At 42.1% G+C, this 18,967-nt stretch overlaps 1 protein-coding gene across 19 annotated transcripts in view; it reads right to left on the bottom strand.

The window, feature by feature from the left end:
- The window catches only part of BLTP1 (bridge-like lipid transfer protein family member 1), a 454,074-nt gene that overhangs the window by 369,946 nt on the left and 65,161 nt on the right, over positions 1 to 18,967 (bottom strand). For all 19 annotated transcript variants that reach the window (XM_077476843.1, XM_077476844.1, XM_077476848.1 and 16 more), the window contains exon 5: positions 4,988 to 5,052. In XM_077476843.1, coding sequence (XP_077332969.1) covers positions 4,988 to 5,052 — 65 coding nt within the window. The remainder of the gene's footprint in view (positions 1 to 4,987; positions 5,053 to 18,967) is intronic.

Below are 18,967 nucleotides of genomic sequence, written 5' to 3'. Positions count from 1 at the left end.
GTCTGAGCAGCCACCCATAGATCACTTGCCTAAGATTACACTGGGGTTTTTGGTAGCGTTAGGGCCGGTTCACACAGCGATGCGCGGCGAGGCGTCTCCGACTTGCCTCGCCGCGACCTGCACGGACCTCAGCGGCGACTTGCAGAGGACTTCTGTATAGAAGTCAATGCAAGTCGCCCCCGAAGTCGCCCCAAAGTAGTACAGGAACCTTTTTTCTGAGTCGGAGCGACTCGAGTCGCTCCTCTCAGAACGGTTCCATAGTACAGAATGGAGGCGACTTGCGGGAGCGAGGCGAGGCGAGCCGTGTCGCCTCGCCTCGCGTCGCAGTGTGAACCGGCCCTAAAAATGAAATCAGTAATTGGCAACCCACCTAATTTACAAACTACAAATATTTATACAAAAGTATTGGGTTTAATTGAGCAATGAAGCTTGTTTGAGACAAAGCAATTTCACAGAGAACTCTGTAAAACTCCAAGATAAGACCGGTAATCGCATTTACTTTTATCCCAAGGAATGCTAGAAACAGGTTTCTAGAAGCCACACTCCCATATTACAATATTACTGATGCTTTGAGTGACTACAGCAAATGTCTATGAAGACATATTAATATACATCAATATGCATCTATAAAATACCGAATTATTGGCTACTGTCTGCATACTTGGAGTCACATAGCAATTGTTGTACAATATGAAGGACGTGCATCATCATCTGCATAAGAATAAATCCTTTACAAAACTCTGTACTCTAAATAACAGGATTACTCTCAAGCTATTTTGTTCTTTTCCCTGACAAATTTTTCTCATGACCATGACGGAGGTCAAAACCACAGACAATCACACTAAGTAAACACTTCACACTGGGGATTTACAGTTGCTGTTGTGTAATTCAGAATGAATGAGAGGAACAATATTAAACAAATCCTCATTCCTGTATCAAGATTCAATCTTAACTGGATATGTAGTGTATTTATTTACTTGTTTTTAATCTCAAAACTGTTGGTCTTTTCACAGCAATCAATATTAAACAAATCCAACCACTCAGCATTACAGAGCAAAACAAAATATGACTATATATTATTTAAAAAAAATAAAGACAATGACAAGCAACATCACTGACAAATCAGAGCATAGAGGGATTCATTCCTAGATTAACACAGTTAAAACTAATTGAATGGTATCAGCTAGTCCGTTGACACAATAACCCAGGGCCATGGGTAGGATTTCCAGCTGCTGGAGGACTGAAGGATCCGCTAATACAGAAACAGAATCCCAAGGCATGGCCTTTTACAAGATAGCTGGAGCAGGGCAAAGGATGAAAGCATTATGTCTATGCTGAGGTTAAAAATTGATAAAACATTAGTAAGGAGGGCCTTAGACATAGGGCAACCTTGTCATTGTGAAGAATGAGGAACCGCCCCCCTACAAAAGAAAGTTACTAACTCATGGATACGTCTGACAGATATGATAGCAACCAAAAACCCAAAACCGAAGTAGAAATCCCAGGTTTGAAGTGTTTTTTGTGGTATAGCAAGAACCAAGTTTAGCTCCCAAAGAAGCACAGGGTGCTGTAAGGCCAGATCCAAGATGCGCCCTGAGTCAAGGTTTTGTCAAGGGGGAGCTGAAATCTATCCTTTCAGAGCGATTAAGTCCAATTTCTGATAAAGTAGATAAAGATGATGAAGTAATTATTATAGGATGGCCATAATGAGAGGCACAGGGTAATCTCTGGCATCTCTGTGTTTACACCAGGCAAAGAAAGATTTGATAAAACATCTTTCTGGTAGTGGATTTTCTTGTCTTTAGCAAGGTAGAAATGACAGACTCAGAGACTCTGTCTCTTAAGACCATGGCTTCAACAGCCATGCCATTAAAGTTAGCAACTGAGAAGCAGGACATATTAGAGGGCCCTGAGACAGCATGTCTGGACCTTTGGGGAAAGCATAGGGATCATCACTGTAGTAGTCTATAAATGTGATTAATGTAATCCGCTTTCCAGTTGTCCACTCCTGGAATGTGGACCAAAGAGACTAAGTCTCTGTCTATGAGATGATCTGGCCATATGCTCCTAGTGCCCCCTCAATAGTTGATGTACGTCTCAACCGTGACATTGTCTGATTGCACCAAGATTGGATGTCCTTTGTGGGTCCAGTGTTGGAGAGACTTCCTTATTTCTCTGAGCTCCAGGATGTTAATGGGCAGCTTGGTCTTCACTGAAGAACATATCCCCAGCGGGCATACTTCCTAAAAGGGCATGGTCCTGGACCTGTAGAACACCCTATGGCTAGCTCTACATGTTGCATCACCTAGGTGAGTGCCTAATGCTGACACCAGTGCCCAGAGAGCAACATTTCAGGCCGGCACTACATCTTCTTGCTGGTGGGGGGGTCAAGGTACAGCCCCCCAGGGCAAAGTAAAGCAGCAGCAAATGCAAAAAGTAGAGTAGTAAAAAAATAAGCTCAGTAGCTTTGCAGCTGGTGAAGAATTATGTTAATAGGAAAACATTTCAGGAAAAAAACAAAAAACAAAACAGAGTAAAGGTTTCTAAAAAAAAAAAAAAAAAAAAAAAAGGCACGCAATCCCACAATGAAGTTGGATGAGAATCGGTTCAATCTCAAACTGTGTTAGAGAGGCAAGGATGTGAAAGTTCCCTCCACAGTTGTTGGTGTCAATGAGCTGTAGAGAGATCTGAAAGTTTTTTGAATGATGTGTACATGGATAGGAAAAATTGTAGTTGTACACACACACACGTACGTTAAACTGAAGGGATTGGTGTCTTTATTCAACCAACTATGTAAATATGAAAATAGTTTACTTCTCTCAAAGCAAAGTGAAGTTGTTCCCCTAAGGACACTATTAAAAAACAGACTTGAATGCACAGTGAAGGGTTATACTGGACTGGCCTAAGGAGATTGGCACTGGCAAACAAACCAGTGTTTCAAGTTTCCAGAATACTTCTCCTATGTCCCATAGGGAATGAAAAAAGAAGAGATTACTTACATAAATATACATACACCCAGCCAAACACTCACTGTATACAGTATATACAGTTGCAAAAAAAAAAGTATGTGAACGCAATAGACAATCACAGTCTGCTTAAACTAATAATACACAAAGAATTAAATGTTACCATGTTTTTATTGAACACACCATGTAAACATTAACAATGCAGGTGGAAAAAGTATGTGAACCATTGGATTTAATAACTGGTTGAACCTCCTTTGGCAGCAATAACTTAGGGCAGCACAGTGGTGTAGTGGTTAGCACTCTCACCTAGCAGTAAGAATCTCAACCACGACACTACCTGCCTGGAGTTTGCATGTTCTCCCTGTGCCTGCTTGGGTTTCCTATGGGTACTCCGGTTTCCTCTCACAATCCAAAGACATGCAGGTAGGTTAATTGGCTTCTGTCCAAAATTGGCCCTAGTATAGGAATGGGGACCCTGGATTGTGGGCTCCTTGAGGGTAGGGACAGACATGAGTGTGGAATGTACAGGGATAGGAACAATTGTAGACACTCACTCAGGTTGAACAGGATGGACTGGTGTCTTTATTCAACCTAACTATGAAACTATGAACTTCAACCAAACGTTTCCTGTATTTGCAGATCAGACATGCACAATGGTCAGGAGTAATTCTTGACCATTCCTCTTTAAATAACCGTTTCAGTTAAGCAATATTCTTGGGATGTCAAGTGTGAATCACTTTCATGAGGTCATGCCACAGCATCTCTATCGGGTTGAGGCCAGGACTCTGACTGGGCCACTCCAGAAGGCGCATTTTTTTCTGTTTAAGCCATTCTGTTGTTAATTTACTTCTATGCTTTGGGTCGTTGTCCTGTTGTAACACTCATCTTCTGTTGAGCTTCAGCTGGTGGACAGATGACCTTAAGTTCTCCTGCAAAATGTCTTGATAAACTTGGGAATTCATTTTTCCTTCGATGATAGCAATCCGTCCATGCCCTGATGCCCAGGCCCAAACCATTCTGCCCCCACCACCATACGTCACAGTTAGCATGGGGTTTTGATGTCGGTGTGCTGTGCCTCTTTTTCTCCATAGTGTTGTGTGTTTCTTCCAAACAACTCAACTTTGGTTTCATCTGTCCACAGAATATTTTGCCAGTACTGCTGTGGAACATCCAGGTGCTCTTGTGCAAACTGTAAACGTGCAGCAATGTTTTTTTTGGACAGCAGTGGCTTCCTCTATGGTATCCTCCCATGAAATCCATTCTTGTTTAGTGTTTTACCTATCTTGGATTCGCTAACAGGGAAGCTGACACTCTAGGATTCTTCTTCACCTCATTGAGCAGTCTGCGCTGTGCTCTTGCAGTCATCTTTACAGGACGCCCACTGCTAGGGAGAGTAGCAGCAGTGCTGAACTTTCTCCATTTATAGACAATTTGTCTTTTCATGGACTGATGAACAGCAAGGCTTTTGTAGATACTTTAATAACCCTTTCCAGCTTTATGCAAGTCAACAATTCTTAATCATAGGTCTTCTGAGAGCTGTTTTGTGCAAGGCATCATTCACATCAGGCAATGCTTCTTGTGAAAAGCAAACCCAGAACTGGTGTGTGTTTTTATAGGGAAGGGCAGCTGTAACCAACAACTCCAATCTCATTGATTGGACTCCAGTTGGCTGACACCTCACTCCAGTTAGCTCTTGGAGATCTCATTAGTCTAGGGGGTTCACATACTTTTTCCACCTGCACTGTGAATGTTTACATGGTGTGTTCAAAAAAACATGGTAACATTTAATTCTTTGTGTGCTATTAGTTCACTGTGATTGTCTATTGTTGTGATTTAGATGAAGGTCAGATCACATTTTATGACCAATTTGTGCAGAAATCCATATCATTCCAAAATATTTCACATACTTTTTTTTGCAACTGTAGTTAAGGTGGACCCGGAGGCCATAATTATGTCTTAAATAGAACCAGCACATTTTCAAAACAGTAGTAATCCTCGATATTACATTAGTATATACTCACCATGTTGTTTTTGCTTAGGGTTATACATTTTCCACCAACGAAATATAATAAATCCATCTTGAATTCTGCAATAAACGAAAAACAATGGAATGCATTATTATCAGCAGTAAAGATGAGGGAGCATCCAGTAAACATTAAAATTATTTTGGACTTTTGTTAGTTCGAAATAGGTATGTACACAACTTGTATCCTCCCAAACACACTTTCTGTTTTAAACTAAAACTAATTGTAATGGTGCCACCTTGCATGATTTTGAGTGAGGTTTTTGCAGGATACCACCTACCAATATAGTAGTATATACACAGCATGAATTTAATTTCCAGTTGTACATCCTTCATATTCTGCCAGGCCTTAAGAACAGACATGTTTTTTGTTCTGTTTTTTAATGAACAACCACCAAATAATTTTTCCAATCTGGACAAAGTAGCTAATACAAGGGGATTTTTCTGGCTCTTATAAGATGTCATTAGGGTGACCATACTGATGCAAAAGAGCAGAAGATAGCAGAGGAGTCCGGCGAGAAGACCCCCGAAGACGAAAGAAGACCCCCGGAGCTGTGCAATAAACTATTTTAACCCTTGTGTGAATGGGTAGGGGCCCGGTAAGAACGGCGGAAGGAGGAGTCCCCCTCCCGCTCCTCCGGTACAAAAGCCGAGCGGCTTTTGGCCGCATCGGTTGTTATTGCTGGAAAGCTGATCGGCGGCTCTAAAAAACAGTACCGAGATGATGCCTGCAGCTGCGGGCATCATCCCGGTATAACCCCCGAAAACTGAATACGCACATCTGGGTAGACTCCACGGCAAGGGGTTAATAGCCCATTTACAACTCCTACGTCATCCACAGAGTTGTAGGAAGACATGTCTCCTTCCTAAACTACCAAGAGGTTTTAACAGCCTTTATTTACATGCAAGGTTCTGCACTTGAAAAACTTTGTTCTGATGCAGTCAGCAGGCTGCATGAGAGACACTTCCTTGATATTATCCCTCCTCCCAAAACAAGCCAAAAAAAACCCCAAAAATGTTGTGTATGCACCAAAGATGGTAGAAGGTATGACGTGTTACCATTGTCCCCAATGTCCCTCAAAACCTGGCCTCTAAGCAGATTGATTCTGTCGCTACCATATTCACTAAGATATTAGTGAAGGTATGGTTAAGGTGTTTCTGCTATGTCACACACATAGGTTGGACTTGATGGACTTGTGTCTTTTTTCAACCTCACCTACTATGTAACTGTCTTGTTCTATGATGTAAAATTTTCAGAAAGATAAAGTTACTTTCCTAAAGTGGAACTTTAGTCAGAAAATTAAGACCTGCTAGATCACTTCAGACTGACCCCTTTTCCAGGTATAGCTACTCTATATAAAACCATTAAAAATAAGTGTTTTTACTGTTTAACCCCTTCCCGTCCACACTATAGACGAATGACGGCTACAGCGTAGACCTACATTACCGGGAGGGCATCAATAGGCGTCCTCCCCTTTGCTCACTCCCCGTGCCCTCGTGAGCACGCATTGGGAAAAAACTGTGATGGCTGTGTCCCTTGGACACAGCCGATCAGATAGCGTTAAATGGCCAACAGCAGCAGCCATTTACCACACGATCAGCGTGACCAATGAGAGATGATCTCGCATGTGAGCCGCTTTTAAATTATTTTTCATTAAAAATCCCCCAGTTGTTTTCTCCCAGACCAACACATATGTGTGGATGAGTCCCTTGTCAAATTTAACAGCAGGCTGGGAATCAAGTAATTCATCCCCAGCAAAAGGGCCCGCTATGGGGTGAAAGTGTGAAAATTATGTGACTGAGCCACAGGGTACACATATGCCTTCATAGTGTACAAAGGGAAGGACACACAGTGGCATCCACCTAATTACCCAGACACTTAGGATCAAGAGGGAAAGTTGTTTGGGTCCTCATATACCCCCTATTGGAGAAAGGCCATCACCTGTATGTAGAAAACTTCTACACAAGTCTGCCCCTGTTCCACAACCTTCGCCAGGGGAAGACATTAGCATGTGGCACCATGAGAAAGAACAGGAAGCGCCTTTCTCAGACTCATCAATATGAAGTTAAGAAGAGGGAAGATGGCAAGTCTGCAAAACAAGAAAATTCTGGCAGTGAATTGGAGGAACAGAAGGGATGTCTACATGCTGTCTTCAATCCACAACACCTACAGGGAAATCCCAAGAAGGAATGGCCAAATCCAAAAGCCAATATGTGTCCACGAATGCAATTTGTTCATGGGGGGAGGCGACTTCAACAACCAAATGCTCAAACCCTACCTTGCCACAAGGCCAACCATAGCATACTTTTTTTTATACCATTGGTATAAAAAAAAGTAGTAATACATTTTTTTCAATTGCCCATATACAACTCCTATATAAATTTACTCCAACTCCACCAAGAGCCCCCAACCTTTCCTTGGCTACCAGAAGGAAATTATCACTGCCCTTACATTCCCTAACGACCCACCAGAAAGCATTTTATCCAATGTTCTTAGTAGACTCTCCGAACGCCACTTTCCCTATAAAATCCTTCCCAAACCAACAGGCCAAAGACGTCAGAAAAAATGTAAGGTGTGTACCAATGGAGGAGTTAGAAGAGACACTTCTTTATATTGTCTCCAGTGTCCTTCCCAACCAGGCCTCTGCATAGGTGACTGTTTCCGCCATTACCATACGTCAACCTAATCCTCAATTCCTGACATTTACTTTCATACCCCTTATGCCACTGCCTGCTCTGTAACTGACCCAGCTTGTTATTTTACCATGCTTCTGTCTACTGCTTCTGTACATACATTTGCCTGATCTGGAACTGACCCCTCATCGGATTGTGTTGTCGGAGATTCCGATCGCGTGTGGGCTCTATCTGACTTTTTCCAAAAAATATCCAACACAAAGTTTGAGAGCTCTAAAATTTTTCTACAACAAAATCCGATCATTTAAATTCCGATCGTGTGTAGACAAATCCCACGAACAAAGTGCCACGCATGCTCAGAATAAATTACGAGACAAAAGCTATTGGCTACTGGCCCGTTTATAGTCCCAACTACTTTTTACACATCACCTCGTTCTGAACGATTGGATTTTCAGACAACTTCGTGCGACCATGTGTATGCGGATTTTGTCGTCGGAATGTCTGACCATGTGTACAGTGCATTAGACTGATCTCGTACCCTGCTATTGAACTAGTGGGATTCATAACACAGGGGTTTCACATATGTGAGGGGCTCCAGAATGTTTTCTTCTGGATGAAGAAAACAATTTTGTTTTGTTTTCTCATTCCTAGATTAAGGTCTGGAGACTTGGAGGCTTCAAAAGAGATTTGGGTGGGAGAAGATTCTACCCCTGTCCCCATTCTGTCCTGAATGAGGCCCTACCTTCTGCCTGCTGCCTGTAGGACTTACTGCCTTCATGCCTCTGGCTATCGCATGAACTGACCACACCAAATGGACCATGTTCCTGCCTACTACCAGGACCAAACCACTCCGAAGCCTTCAAAACCACTCTGTCCAAAAAAATATCTACAATAACCTTAAACCACTCTACGGAGGAAACACTCAACTCCCTGAACAAGGCATTACTGCAATCAGCAGACTCGGTAGCACCAAAACGCAGGGCTCTCATCAGGAAGAAAAATGCTGGATGGTTTAATAGCTCCCTCTCCGTACTAAAGCAAGAACGCAGAAGAGCGGAAAGGACATGGAGAAGAAATCCCACCGAGGAAAACCTATTTAACTACAAAGGTCTGACAGAGAATTATCGGAAAGCAATCTTCAAAGCCAAAAAGGACCACTTCTCATATACAATCTCAACGGCCGCAAACCAACCACAGGAACTGTTTAAACTGGTTAATCAATCAATGAATCCGGTGTGCCTAGAACCCCCAGAAAGCGAATCCCAGGATTACTGTGACAAACTGTCGGATTTTTTCATCGATAAAGTCAAAACCATCAGGGAAACAATTTGTCAGAAGAAAACATCCAACCTCAGCCAGCAAATACATAAAGAGGATGTCCGCACCAACATACCGCAACCGCCAAAATTTTCACTATCCCCAATTACCGTAGACACCGCAAAAAACATCATTAATAAACTGCGTGACAGTACCTCACCTATTGACATCATCCCCACAAAACTACTGAAAGAATGCTCCGACATCGTGGCTCCAACCATAACCCACCTCATAAACCGATCATTCCACGAAGGGATTGTTCCCAGCATCCTCAAACAAGGCATCGTCAAACCTCTACTCAAGAAACCAAACCTGGACCCTCAGGATCCAAACAACCGTAGGCCGATTACAAGCCTCAACACCATTTCTAAGATCATGGAGAAAGCTGTAGTACATCAGCTACAACTTCACCTGGATACTCACAAACTCCTGGACCCGCTGCAATCAGGCTTCCGCCCGGGTCATGGAACAGAAATAGCTCTCCTCAAGATTTGGGATGACGCCCTCGAAGCAGCAGATGACGGAGAGCCGTGTCTCCTCGTACTGCTAGACCTAAGTGCAGCGTTTGATACAGTAGATCACAATACTCTACTCGTCCGCCTCACAGAAGTAGCCGGAGTCCAAGACATAGATCTCCAATGGTTCGCGTCCTTCCTAGGAAATCGGTCACAGACAGTGAAACTAGGAAAATTCCTCTCCAAAACTCGGGCAGTCACCTGCGGAGTCCCTCAAGGCTCTCCGTTGTCACCCGTTCTCTTCAACATTTACATTCGCCCACTCCTTCAAATCATCAGATGCTCAGATCTCTGCTTCCACTCTTACGCTGACGACACGCAACTTTATTTCCGGATCAATGGAAAAAAAGATCACCAACAACAACTTGAAAACTGCCTCAAATCAATAGAGGACTGGATGACCACCAACTCCCTCCAGCTGAACCAATCAAAGACAGAGCTTCTTATCTTACACCCAAATCATAAGCCTGCAACCAAAACCTCCTGGTCTCCACCAACCGTCTTTGGGCAGACTATCTCCCCAAAGACCAAAGGGAAGAGTCTCGGGGTTATTTTAGACGCACAAATGTCAATGGATGCGCAAATAGGATCTGTAGTCAGTCGATCTCAACATCTGCTGCGAATGCTTCGCAGACTCATCCCTTTTATCCCAAAGAATGACAAAGCAGTGGTAGTTGGAACAATCATTAATTCACGACTGGACTACGCAAACTCGCTTTACATAGGATTACCACAATATCAACTTGCGCGATTACAACTGATCCAAAACACGGCGGCAAGGCTGATAACAGGAAAAAAACCCTGGGAATCCATTTCTCCTTCACTGAGGAGCTTACATTGGCTAACAGTAAAAAATCGGATCACGTTCAAGACCCTTTGCCTCACCCACAAATGCGTGCATAGAGAAGCTCCGCAATACCTAATGGAGAAAATAAATCATTACACACCAAACCGCAGTCTTCGATCAGCCAACAAAAACCTCCTCCTTGTGCCCAAAGCCCGGTATAAATCCAAGGGTGATCGGAGATTCGCTGTCCAAGGGCCTCGGCTATGGAATGCTCTACCAATCAACATCCGCCTGGAAGAAAATCACCTGGCTTTTAGGAAAAAACTCAAGACCTTCCTCTTTTAGCAGATGATCAAAGCTCGCCACAGCGCCTAGAGGCGATTCAGTTCGCATTGTGCGCTATATAAGTATTTCATTCATTCATTCATTCAATATTTTGGCACTGCTGACAATATTTCTGCCTGCACTGACCCTGAACTGTATATGGACAGTGTCCCTGCCTGCTGCCTGTACTGACTATGTACAGTATTGCTGCCTGTTGCCTGGACAATTGTGTTCGCTGTTGCTGACCAAGACCCTGCCTGCTGCCTGGACCAGTGTTATTCTGTGGAGAACTGTGTTACTAAAACCACAGGTAATCTTTTGTTTACCCTTTGCTCAGCAGAATATATTTTGGGGTGTAATTCTTGGTATGTGCATGCTATGTGTACCTAGAACACCTGACGGTGTTGCTTGCATGTTGGGCCTCTGTATGTGGCCAGGCTGTGTAAAAGTCTTGTACACGTGGCATCGCCATACTCAGAAGGAGTAGCAGAATGTATTGTGGGGTGTCATTTTTGCTTTGTACATGCTATGTGTTGTAAATCTCTTATAAAATGGAAAACTTTGTGTAAAAAAAAAAAAAAAGTGTTTTTTTTATTTATTTATTCTTACACATTTTCCAAAAACATCTGGAAAAAAATTAACCGTTCAAAAAACTCAGTATGCCGCATAGATTATACGTTGGGGTGTTAGCTTTCCAGGTGCTCCAGGGCCTTCAAAAGTGTAATAGGTAGTCAACAAGTTAGATGTGTCATTTATGCTCCTAGAACACCTGATGGTGCACTCTCTGCATGTTGGGCGTCTCTGTGTGGCCAGGCTGTGAAAAAGTCCCACACGTGGTATTGCCATACTCAGGAGTAGCAGAATGTATTTTGGAGTGTCATTTGTGGTATGCACATGCCATGTGAGAGAAATAACCTATTATAATGACAATTTTGTGTAAAAATTGGAATGTCTACTTTTCAAAATGGGATCATTTGGGGCGGTATTTGTAATTTCCTGGCTTGTTAGGATCAATGTATATGATACATTTTTTATGATTTGCACCATAGCTTGTAGACTCTATAACTTTCACACAGACCAAATAATATCCAGTAATTTGGGTAATGTTTACCAAAGATATGTAGCAGTATAAATTGCAGCCAAAATTTATGAAGAAAAATTAATAATGTGCAAAATTATATCACAGAAACAAAGAAAACTGCATTTTTTTCAAAATGTTCGTTTTTTGTTTTTCATTTATAGGGTAAAAAATAAAGAACCCAGAAGTGATCAAATACCACCAAAAGAAAGCTCTATTTGTATGAAAAAAAGGACAAAAATGTATTTGGGTACAGTGTTACATGACTGTGTAATTGTCATTCAAAGTGTGAGAGCACTGAAAGCTGAAAATTGGTCTAGGCAGGAGGGGGGTTTAAGTTCTCAGTAAGCAAGTGGTTAAAATCCAGTAATATACTAGCCCTGCTCCACTCATGCTCTCAATTTTCAGGCACTGCTGAGTTTGTAGAGGCCGATCTGCTGACTGCCTTAAAGTGGTTGTAAAGGCGCAAGTTTTTTTTTTTACCTTCATGCATTCTATAATATTTAGCTGAGCACTCTCTTCATCCAGCGATATCCACGAGAGCCTTGCCTATCCGGAGACTCGCACTGCTGACTGGCTTTTGGCAGCAGCAGGAGCCACTGGCCCTCACTGCTGTCAATCACAGCCATTGAGTCAATCAAGAGATGGATGGGGCAGGGTGGGGCCAAGCCATGGCTCTGTGTGCGACTGGACACACAGATCCGTGGCTCAGGACCATGCCTACTTGGGTGCCCCTAGAGAAAGCAGTTTGCTGTGGGGGCACCCAGTAGGAGGGAGGAGTCAGGAGTGCCAGCATGTGTGCCAAAAGGGAAGGATCCAGGCTGCTCTGTGCAAAACCATTACCAGAGATGGTAAGTATAACATGTTTTTTTTTTTTTTTTTTTTTATAACAAACAAGGCTTAAAGCAGAAGTAAATCCATCGATCTAACAGTTTAAAAAGACAGTTACATTCCCAGCATGCCGGAAATGCTAACCATCACATTGGTTGTACTCTCAACCAAACTGTCAAACCATCCAATGGCTGGTGTCATAACTGATCACATGTACAGCTTCATGGCAGTTAAGGAATAAACTGTGGCCAAGATGGCAGCTTCCTTGGCTGAAAACGATAGGAGGGCTTACTTCAACTTTAAATATCACTTTAACCACTTGCCGACCAGCGCACGCCGATGTACGTCGGCAGAATGGCACGGGCAGGCAAATGGGCGTACCTGTACGTCCCTTTAAATCGCTGATCGCCACCATTACTAGTAAAAAAAAAAATAATAATAAAAATTATTAATAAAAATGCCATAAAACTATCCCTATTTTGTAAACGCTATAACCTTTGCGCAAAGCAATCAATAATCGCTTATTGCGATTTTTTTACCAAAAATATGTAGAAGAATACGTATCGGCCTAAACTGAGGGAAAAAAATGTTTTTATTTATATTTTTGGGGGATATTTATTATAACAAAAAGTAAAAAAGAATGCGTTTTTTTTTTAAATTGTCGCTCTATTTTTGCTTATAGCGCAAAAAATAAAAACCGTAGAGGTGATCAAATACCACCAAAAGAAAGCTCTATTTGTGGGAAAAAAAGGACGTCAATTTTGTTTGGGAGCCACGTCGCACGACCGCGCAATTGTCAGTTAAATCGACACAATGCCGAATTGCAAAAAGTGGTCTGGTCTTTGACCAGCAAAATGGTCCGGTCTGTAAGTGGTTGAAGTGGAATTAAACTCTCCTATCCTTTAGGCTAGGTTCACACCATTGCGATGCGGGAACGCCGCGAATCCGCGGCGTTTTCCCGCATCGCATGCCTCCCGCCGGCAGTTCACACTGCCCTATGCGGACTGCTGGGAGTGTCAATGAAATGTTAATGACACCCCCAGATCCGTCCGCATATCGCAGTGCGATCTGCACACTCGCACAGGAATCGGATCGCATGGTGTGAACACCCATGCGATCCGATTCTGCTGCGGACCAAAAAAAGGGTCCCGCGCGAGTTTGCGGCGGGAGCGATGCGAATTCAGCCATACTATCTGTATGGCTGAACTCGCATCGCTACGGAGATCGGATGTGATTTGCACTGCAGTGCGGTGCGAATCACATCCGGATCTCCCACCCGCAGCAGTGTGAACCGGACCTAACAGCCAAAAAAGTTGCTTCTGTTTATTGTACCAATAAACTCTATTCTTGAATTTGTTTACTATTGCGATTCTTGCGTATTGTTTGCGATTACTTTCTTTCAATAAAAATATTGAACAAGAAAATGTATGTCATGTTGGTCAGGTTGTTACTTTTTATGTTTAACTCTATTTAACCATTTATGTGCACTTATCTGAAATCTTAAAGAATTTATAAAAACAAACAAAAAAAAGGTACAGAATGTATTCACTGACTGTAATAACTCTATAATGATAAATACCCCATTGTAAGGCAGGGTATAGAATTTAAAAGAATAGGTCCATTTTCAATGGTTTCCCAGTGTTTTTTTTATTTTATTGCTATCATGCAGCATTTTGGAAATGCAACAGCTTTCTCATATGAATTTCATCTGGACCAAGACCAGATAGCATACACCCACATGTCCTCAGAATTGAACTCTGTTAGGCCCCTTTCACACGGACGATCCGTTCAGGTTCGCCTGTCAGTTTTTCAGGCGGACCTGAACGGATGCTCCATAGAGGTCTATGGAGCGTCGGGTGTCAGCGGTGACATGTCCGCTGAAATCCGACCCGCTCCAATCCGAAAAAGTGTGACGGAGGAAAAAGCTATTTTTCCATCCATCATCGGATCGGATGACGATGGACACTGCGGCCCCTTGTCACCCGATCTCTCATAGGGGAGAGCGGCGCTGTGACAGGTCCGTCCCTGCGCAGTGTGCAGAGACGGACCTGTCATCTTCCTGCTCAGCGGAGATCGCTCCGCCGATCCCCGCTGAGCAAGCAGATATCCACGGGGCGGATCAGCACTGATCCGCCCCGTGTGAAAGGACCCTAACTGAGAAGGTAATGTTTAAAATTTTTAGAGACTTTTCAATAACTGGCTTAGTACCACTACATTGGTCCAAAGCTAATGAGCCGCATATGTTTGAAGTAGAACCAAAGTCTTTACAATGTAACTATGGACCCGCTAGCTTCAGTTCTTTATCCAGGAAGATACTCGAGAGTTATTAGTTATAAGATATTTTGATAGAAAACAATATTATAAGCAATAGTCAGCATGAGTGCGTTCTTGGACTTTACAGAAATGTTTGACACAGTTTCCCACACATGGCAAATGAGTAATTTAAAGTCAATAGGCTTGGGAAATCTAGTTTCTAAATGAACAGAAAAGACTGTACTCAGAGACCAGTGATTAACTTTTCATACTCGGAATGGTTTAGTCCCCTTTCAAACATGCTGTCTGATCATGTGCGCCTGTACGTTTTTTTTGTTTTTTTTAGGTGGACCTGATCGGACACTCCATTCACCTCTATGGAGTGACTCTGATATCCGCCACTATCCGATCAGCCAAATCCAGATGGATGGAGGTCCTGTTTTCCAGCCGTCTGTCGGAACAGGTCGGATGGAATCAGATGAAAACAGACAGGTGGTCTGTTTTTATCCAATCTCCCCATAGAGGAGAGCGAGGCTCTGACAGGTCCCTCTCTGCACAGTGAGCGGAGACGGACCTGTCATCCACCTGCTTAGCTGAGATCAACAGATGGATCCCTGCTGAGCAAGCAGACTCGGACGTGCCCCGTGTGAAAGGGGCCTTAATGTTATTAGTGATGTAACCCAAGGTTCAATGTTGGGATGCTTACTCTTTAATCTATTTATAAACTATATAGATTTTGGGATTAAAAGTACCTTTTACATTCCTGTGATTGCAGATGACACCAAGTAGTTGAATAATGTCTTTACAGGATGTCTCCAACTTGAAAGCTGAAATGAATGCACTGTGCTTGGACAGCTGGACAGCTGGGCAGCAAATAAGGTTTAAAGGCTAGGTTCACCTTTATGAATTAAATAATAAATGCAAGTTTTTGGAGGAAAAAATGTGCATTTATTTTATTTTTTACAGGAATCCCAGATCAATCACAAGTACAAATGTCAGGCTCCTGCAGAATCGTGCTCTAATTATCTTCCCATACCTCTGTACAGACTGTCAACTAGAAGAAGAATCAATGGACTACAATTAAACGGATTACTGCCCTCGTAGTCCATTGAGAACTAAATGTCTGTCTGTCACTTTGTAAGATGGGACTGGTAGTTCATTCTTTTACAGATACCTGTGAGCGAATGATGTGGCTGTTGGAATGGAGCCCCACACAGCTATGCAGATTATAAAATGTGACAGCAGCTGCAGGGTAGAGGACTTGGAATGCGGGATGAAAACTGTCTGCAAAGGGCACACATCCCTCTCTCTGCGGGACAGAGGCAGACTCTGCAGGGTTACACCTCCTTTTCTCTCCTGATCTCAGCTGAGTGGGCAGAAGCAGAGAGTGGGGCAGGAGAGGAATCGGAGCATGCAGCTCCAGCTAAACCATTCCACCATGTCTGTAACAGAGTCGGGAATAATTGGCTTGCCGGCATATAATCATTTATAATAAACTGCGCTAGTCATGTTAACACTTCATGTGGTAAACAAATACAGATTTAACATTGTTAAATCATACTGCAATTATAATATTATAGTATATGTAATATCACTTAATAATGTAACATGTAATACATTGGAGTGGCAACACCTAGTGTATTCAGCAATGGGAAATTCTGCATTATATAATTTATTTTTTTTATTGCAAATTGAAATACAAAGACAATACAATATATAATATAATATAGCACATTTCAGAAATGTTGCCATGGCAACCAATAAACCACACCTTCCTTAAGCACGTAGCTTGCAGAATATCATTTAGTTTAACTATCAGCATATTTTAAGCATGCATATAACCTGGACGGTCTTCTGCTTAAGATACAAACCTTTTCCTCCTTCCCTCTCCCCTATTCTCCTTCAAAAGGGAGTACGAGGAAGAAGAGCCAACAAAAAAGGGAAAATACAAATGGGTGGGATAAGGGGAGGGGACCTGCAAAAAACAAATAAAACTAACTGATTACATACAGTGAGAATCTCCTGTTTACTTGGCGCCTCTGTAATAGGAAGTCCCGTCTCCTAGGAAGCCATAGGACCACTATTCTGTCTTTCATAGGAGATTCTCATTGTATGTAAACTGTCGGTATCGTCCCGCCTCCCTGTCCCTGCATTGATGGCAATGGTGAGGCTGTTGCATTGATGGCAATGGTGAGGCCGTTGCATTGATGGCAATGGTGAGGCTGCAGATGGGCATTGATCAGGCTGCATTGATGGCAATGGTGAGGCTGCAGATGGGCATTGATCAGGCTGCACTGATGGCAATGGTGAGGCTGCAGATGGGCACTGACCTTTATTTTGCTTCAAAGTTTCCTTATTTAAAATGTAAGTTTTTTTCCTGAAACTTCCCTCTTAAAATAAATGTGCGCGTTATACGCTGATAAATACAGTAATAACAAATAAATCATATTCAGTTAACAACCAGTATTTAAACTTTTTAAAGTGGCAGTAATTAATATTCCATCCGATGACAAAACACATAATCTATTTCTCAGACTTACTTTATTTTAAGGATCTGAAATGCTCTAATTGACCAAGGGTTAATACCTGTGAGGGTATACATTCAGTAACCAAAATGTCGGAAATCGAGTTTCCTGAGGATGACCAAACAGGTTGAAACAAGTTGAAGCTATACCTGCGTCATTGTGACGTAACTTCCGCCGACGTCATCTTTGGATGGGGACCCGAGTCCTGTCTATGGAAGTGGGAAGCCGACTTCTATTACCAACCAATGCTGTATACACCAGGTGCTAGGTTAAATCAGCACTTTATAAAGTGAGTGTATTTTAAACCTTTTATTTAATAAGTGTAACAGTCTGAGTGGTATTACTGGGCTATCAAAGTCAAGCTAAGCAAATTAAAGGATTTTAAAAGGGGACATGCTCCACAAGCGCATTTGACCATACTAGTGATAGATGGTCATGTCCGTTTGGTGAGTGCAATTCCCTGTGGGACACTACATGCACAAGTGCAACAAAGCACCAAGTTTTAAAGAGTTATATTCCTAAGAAAATGTTTAAAATGGGATTGCGTGCTAATGACCAGTGTCTTAGATGCGGGTCTACAGGCAATTTTATTCATTTTGGAGGTGTCTGAAGCTGTTCAGATATTGGAAGACCATAATGGATGAGATAAATAGAACTTTCTGAGATTGCCTTGGACGCAATGATTAATTAGGATTTGCCTCCTGGGCCTTCTTGAAGGATGTAGCATCCCAAAAAAAAAATGCAGAACCAGTCTTAAAGGTGCTTATTCCTTGCAAGGAAGCTGATAGCACAACACTGGCAAGAGCGTCTACCTCCATCACTAGAAATGTGGCTGACGGAGGTAAACTCAATAGGCAATGAGAGAGTCTTCTACATAAAGCAAGGAAACCTTGGTAAGTTCAAAAGACTGTGGGGGCCCTGGCTAGAAAGAGTGGGGATCTCCCCATAAAAGATATAGGCAGCGACAGCCCCGACTACAATGGCTGAATGAGCTCCCGTCGTTTTGAATTCTTTCCGTCTCTTCTTGTTCGTCCTTTTTCTTTTCTTCTTGTATTTTGTTCACCACTTATATTTTCTTGTCCTTGTTTTTCTTTTTTGTTTATACCCCAGGTTACTAAACCGAGGTTGTAAAGGGGTGTGTGTTAATTAATGGGGGGGGGGGGGGTATGAAGCAATGTGAAGGTACAGGAAGGTATAATTTATATAATATATCGGACTCAACATTTTGAAATGACTTTGTTATTACTGTAAAGTGTGTAATAAAAAAAGTTATTCTTTTTATCATGTGTTAATAATGGAAATAAATAAAAATAATCAATTGAAAAAAGCTTTAAAGAGTTTACACTGGGAAAGTTTTTTTTTTTTTTATGGGACTCTGTTATTATATTATTTATATTATATTGATGTGAAGTTGTTTATATGGTGTCACTGAATGTGAAAAAAAAAATTTTGTATGAGCATTTGATTACCACATAAAAGTGTTAACGTGACTAGCGCAGTTTATTATAAATCATTAGTCAATTTGTGTTACAAATTGGTGCACATTTTGGCTGCAGCTGTCACTAAGTTAATGATTTTGTATGAGCACTATTCAGCATGTGTTCTAGATGCGAAACAATTTTTGTTTTTTTCATTGTGCAGGCATTTAGCCTGCACCGCTCCTTCTTATTTCCCCCCCATTGAGAAGAATTTATCAAAACTAGAGCAGATAGAA

The sequence above is a fragment of the Lithobates pipiens genome, unplaced genomic scaffold, assembly GCF_037356315.1.
Source record: "Lithobates pipiens isolate NorthernLeopardFrog02 unplaced genomic scaffold, aLitPip1_a1.2 Scaffold_13, whole genome shotgun sequence".
NCBI lineage: Eukaryota > Metazoa > Chordata > Amphibia > Anura > Ranidae > Lithobates > Lithobates pipiens.
The sequence above is the reverse complement of the archived record's forward strand: the minus strand, read 5'-3'. Positions and strand labels throughout refer to the sequence as shown.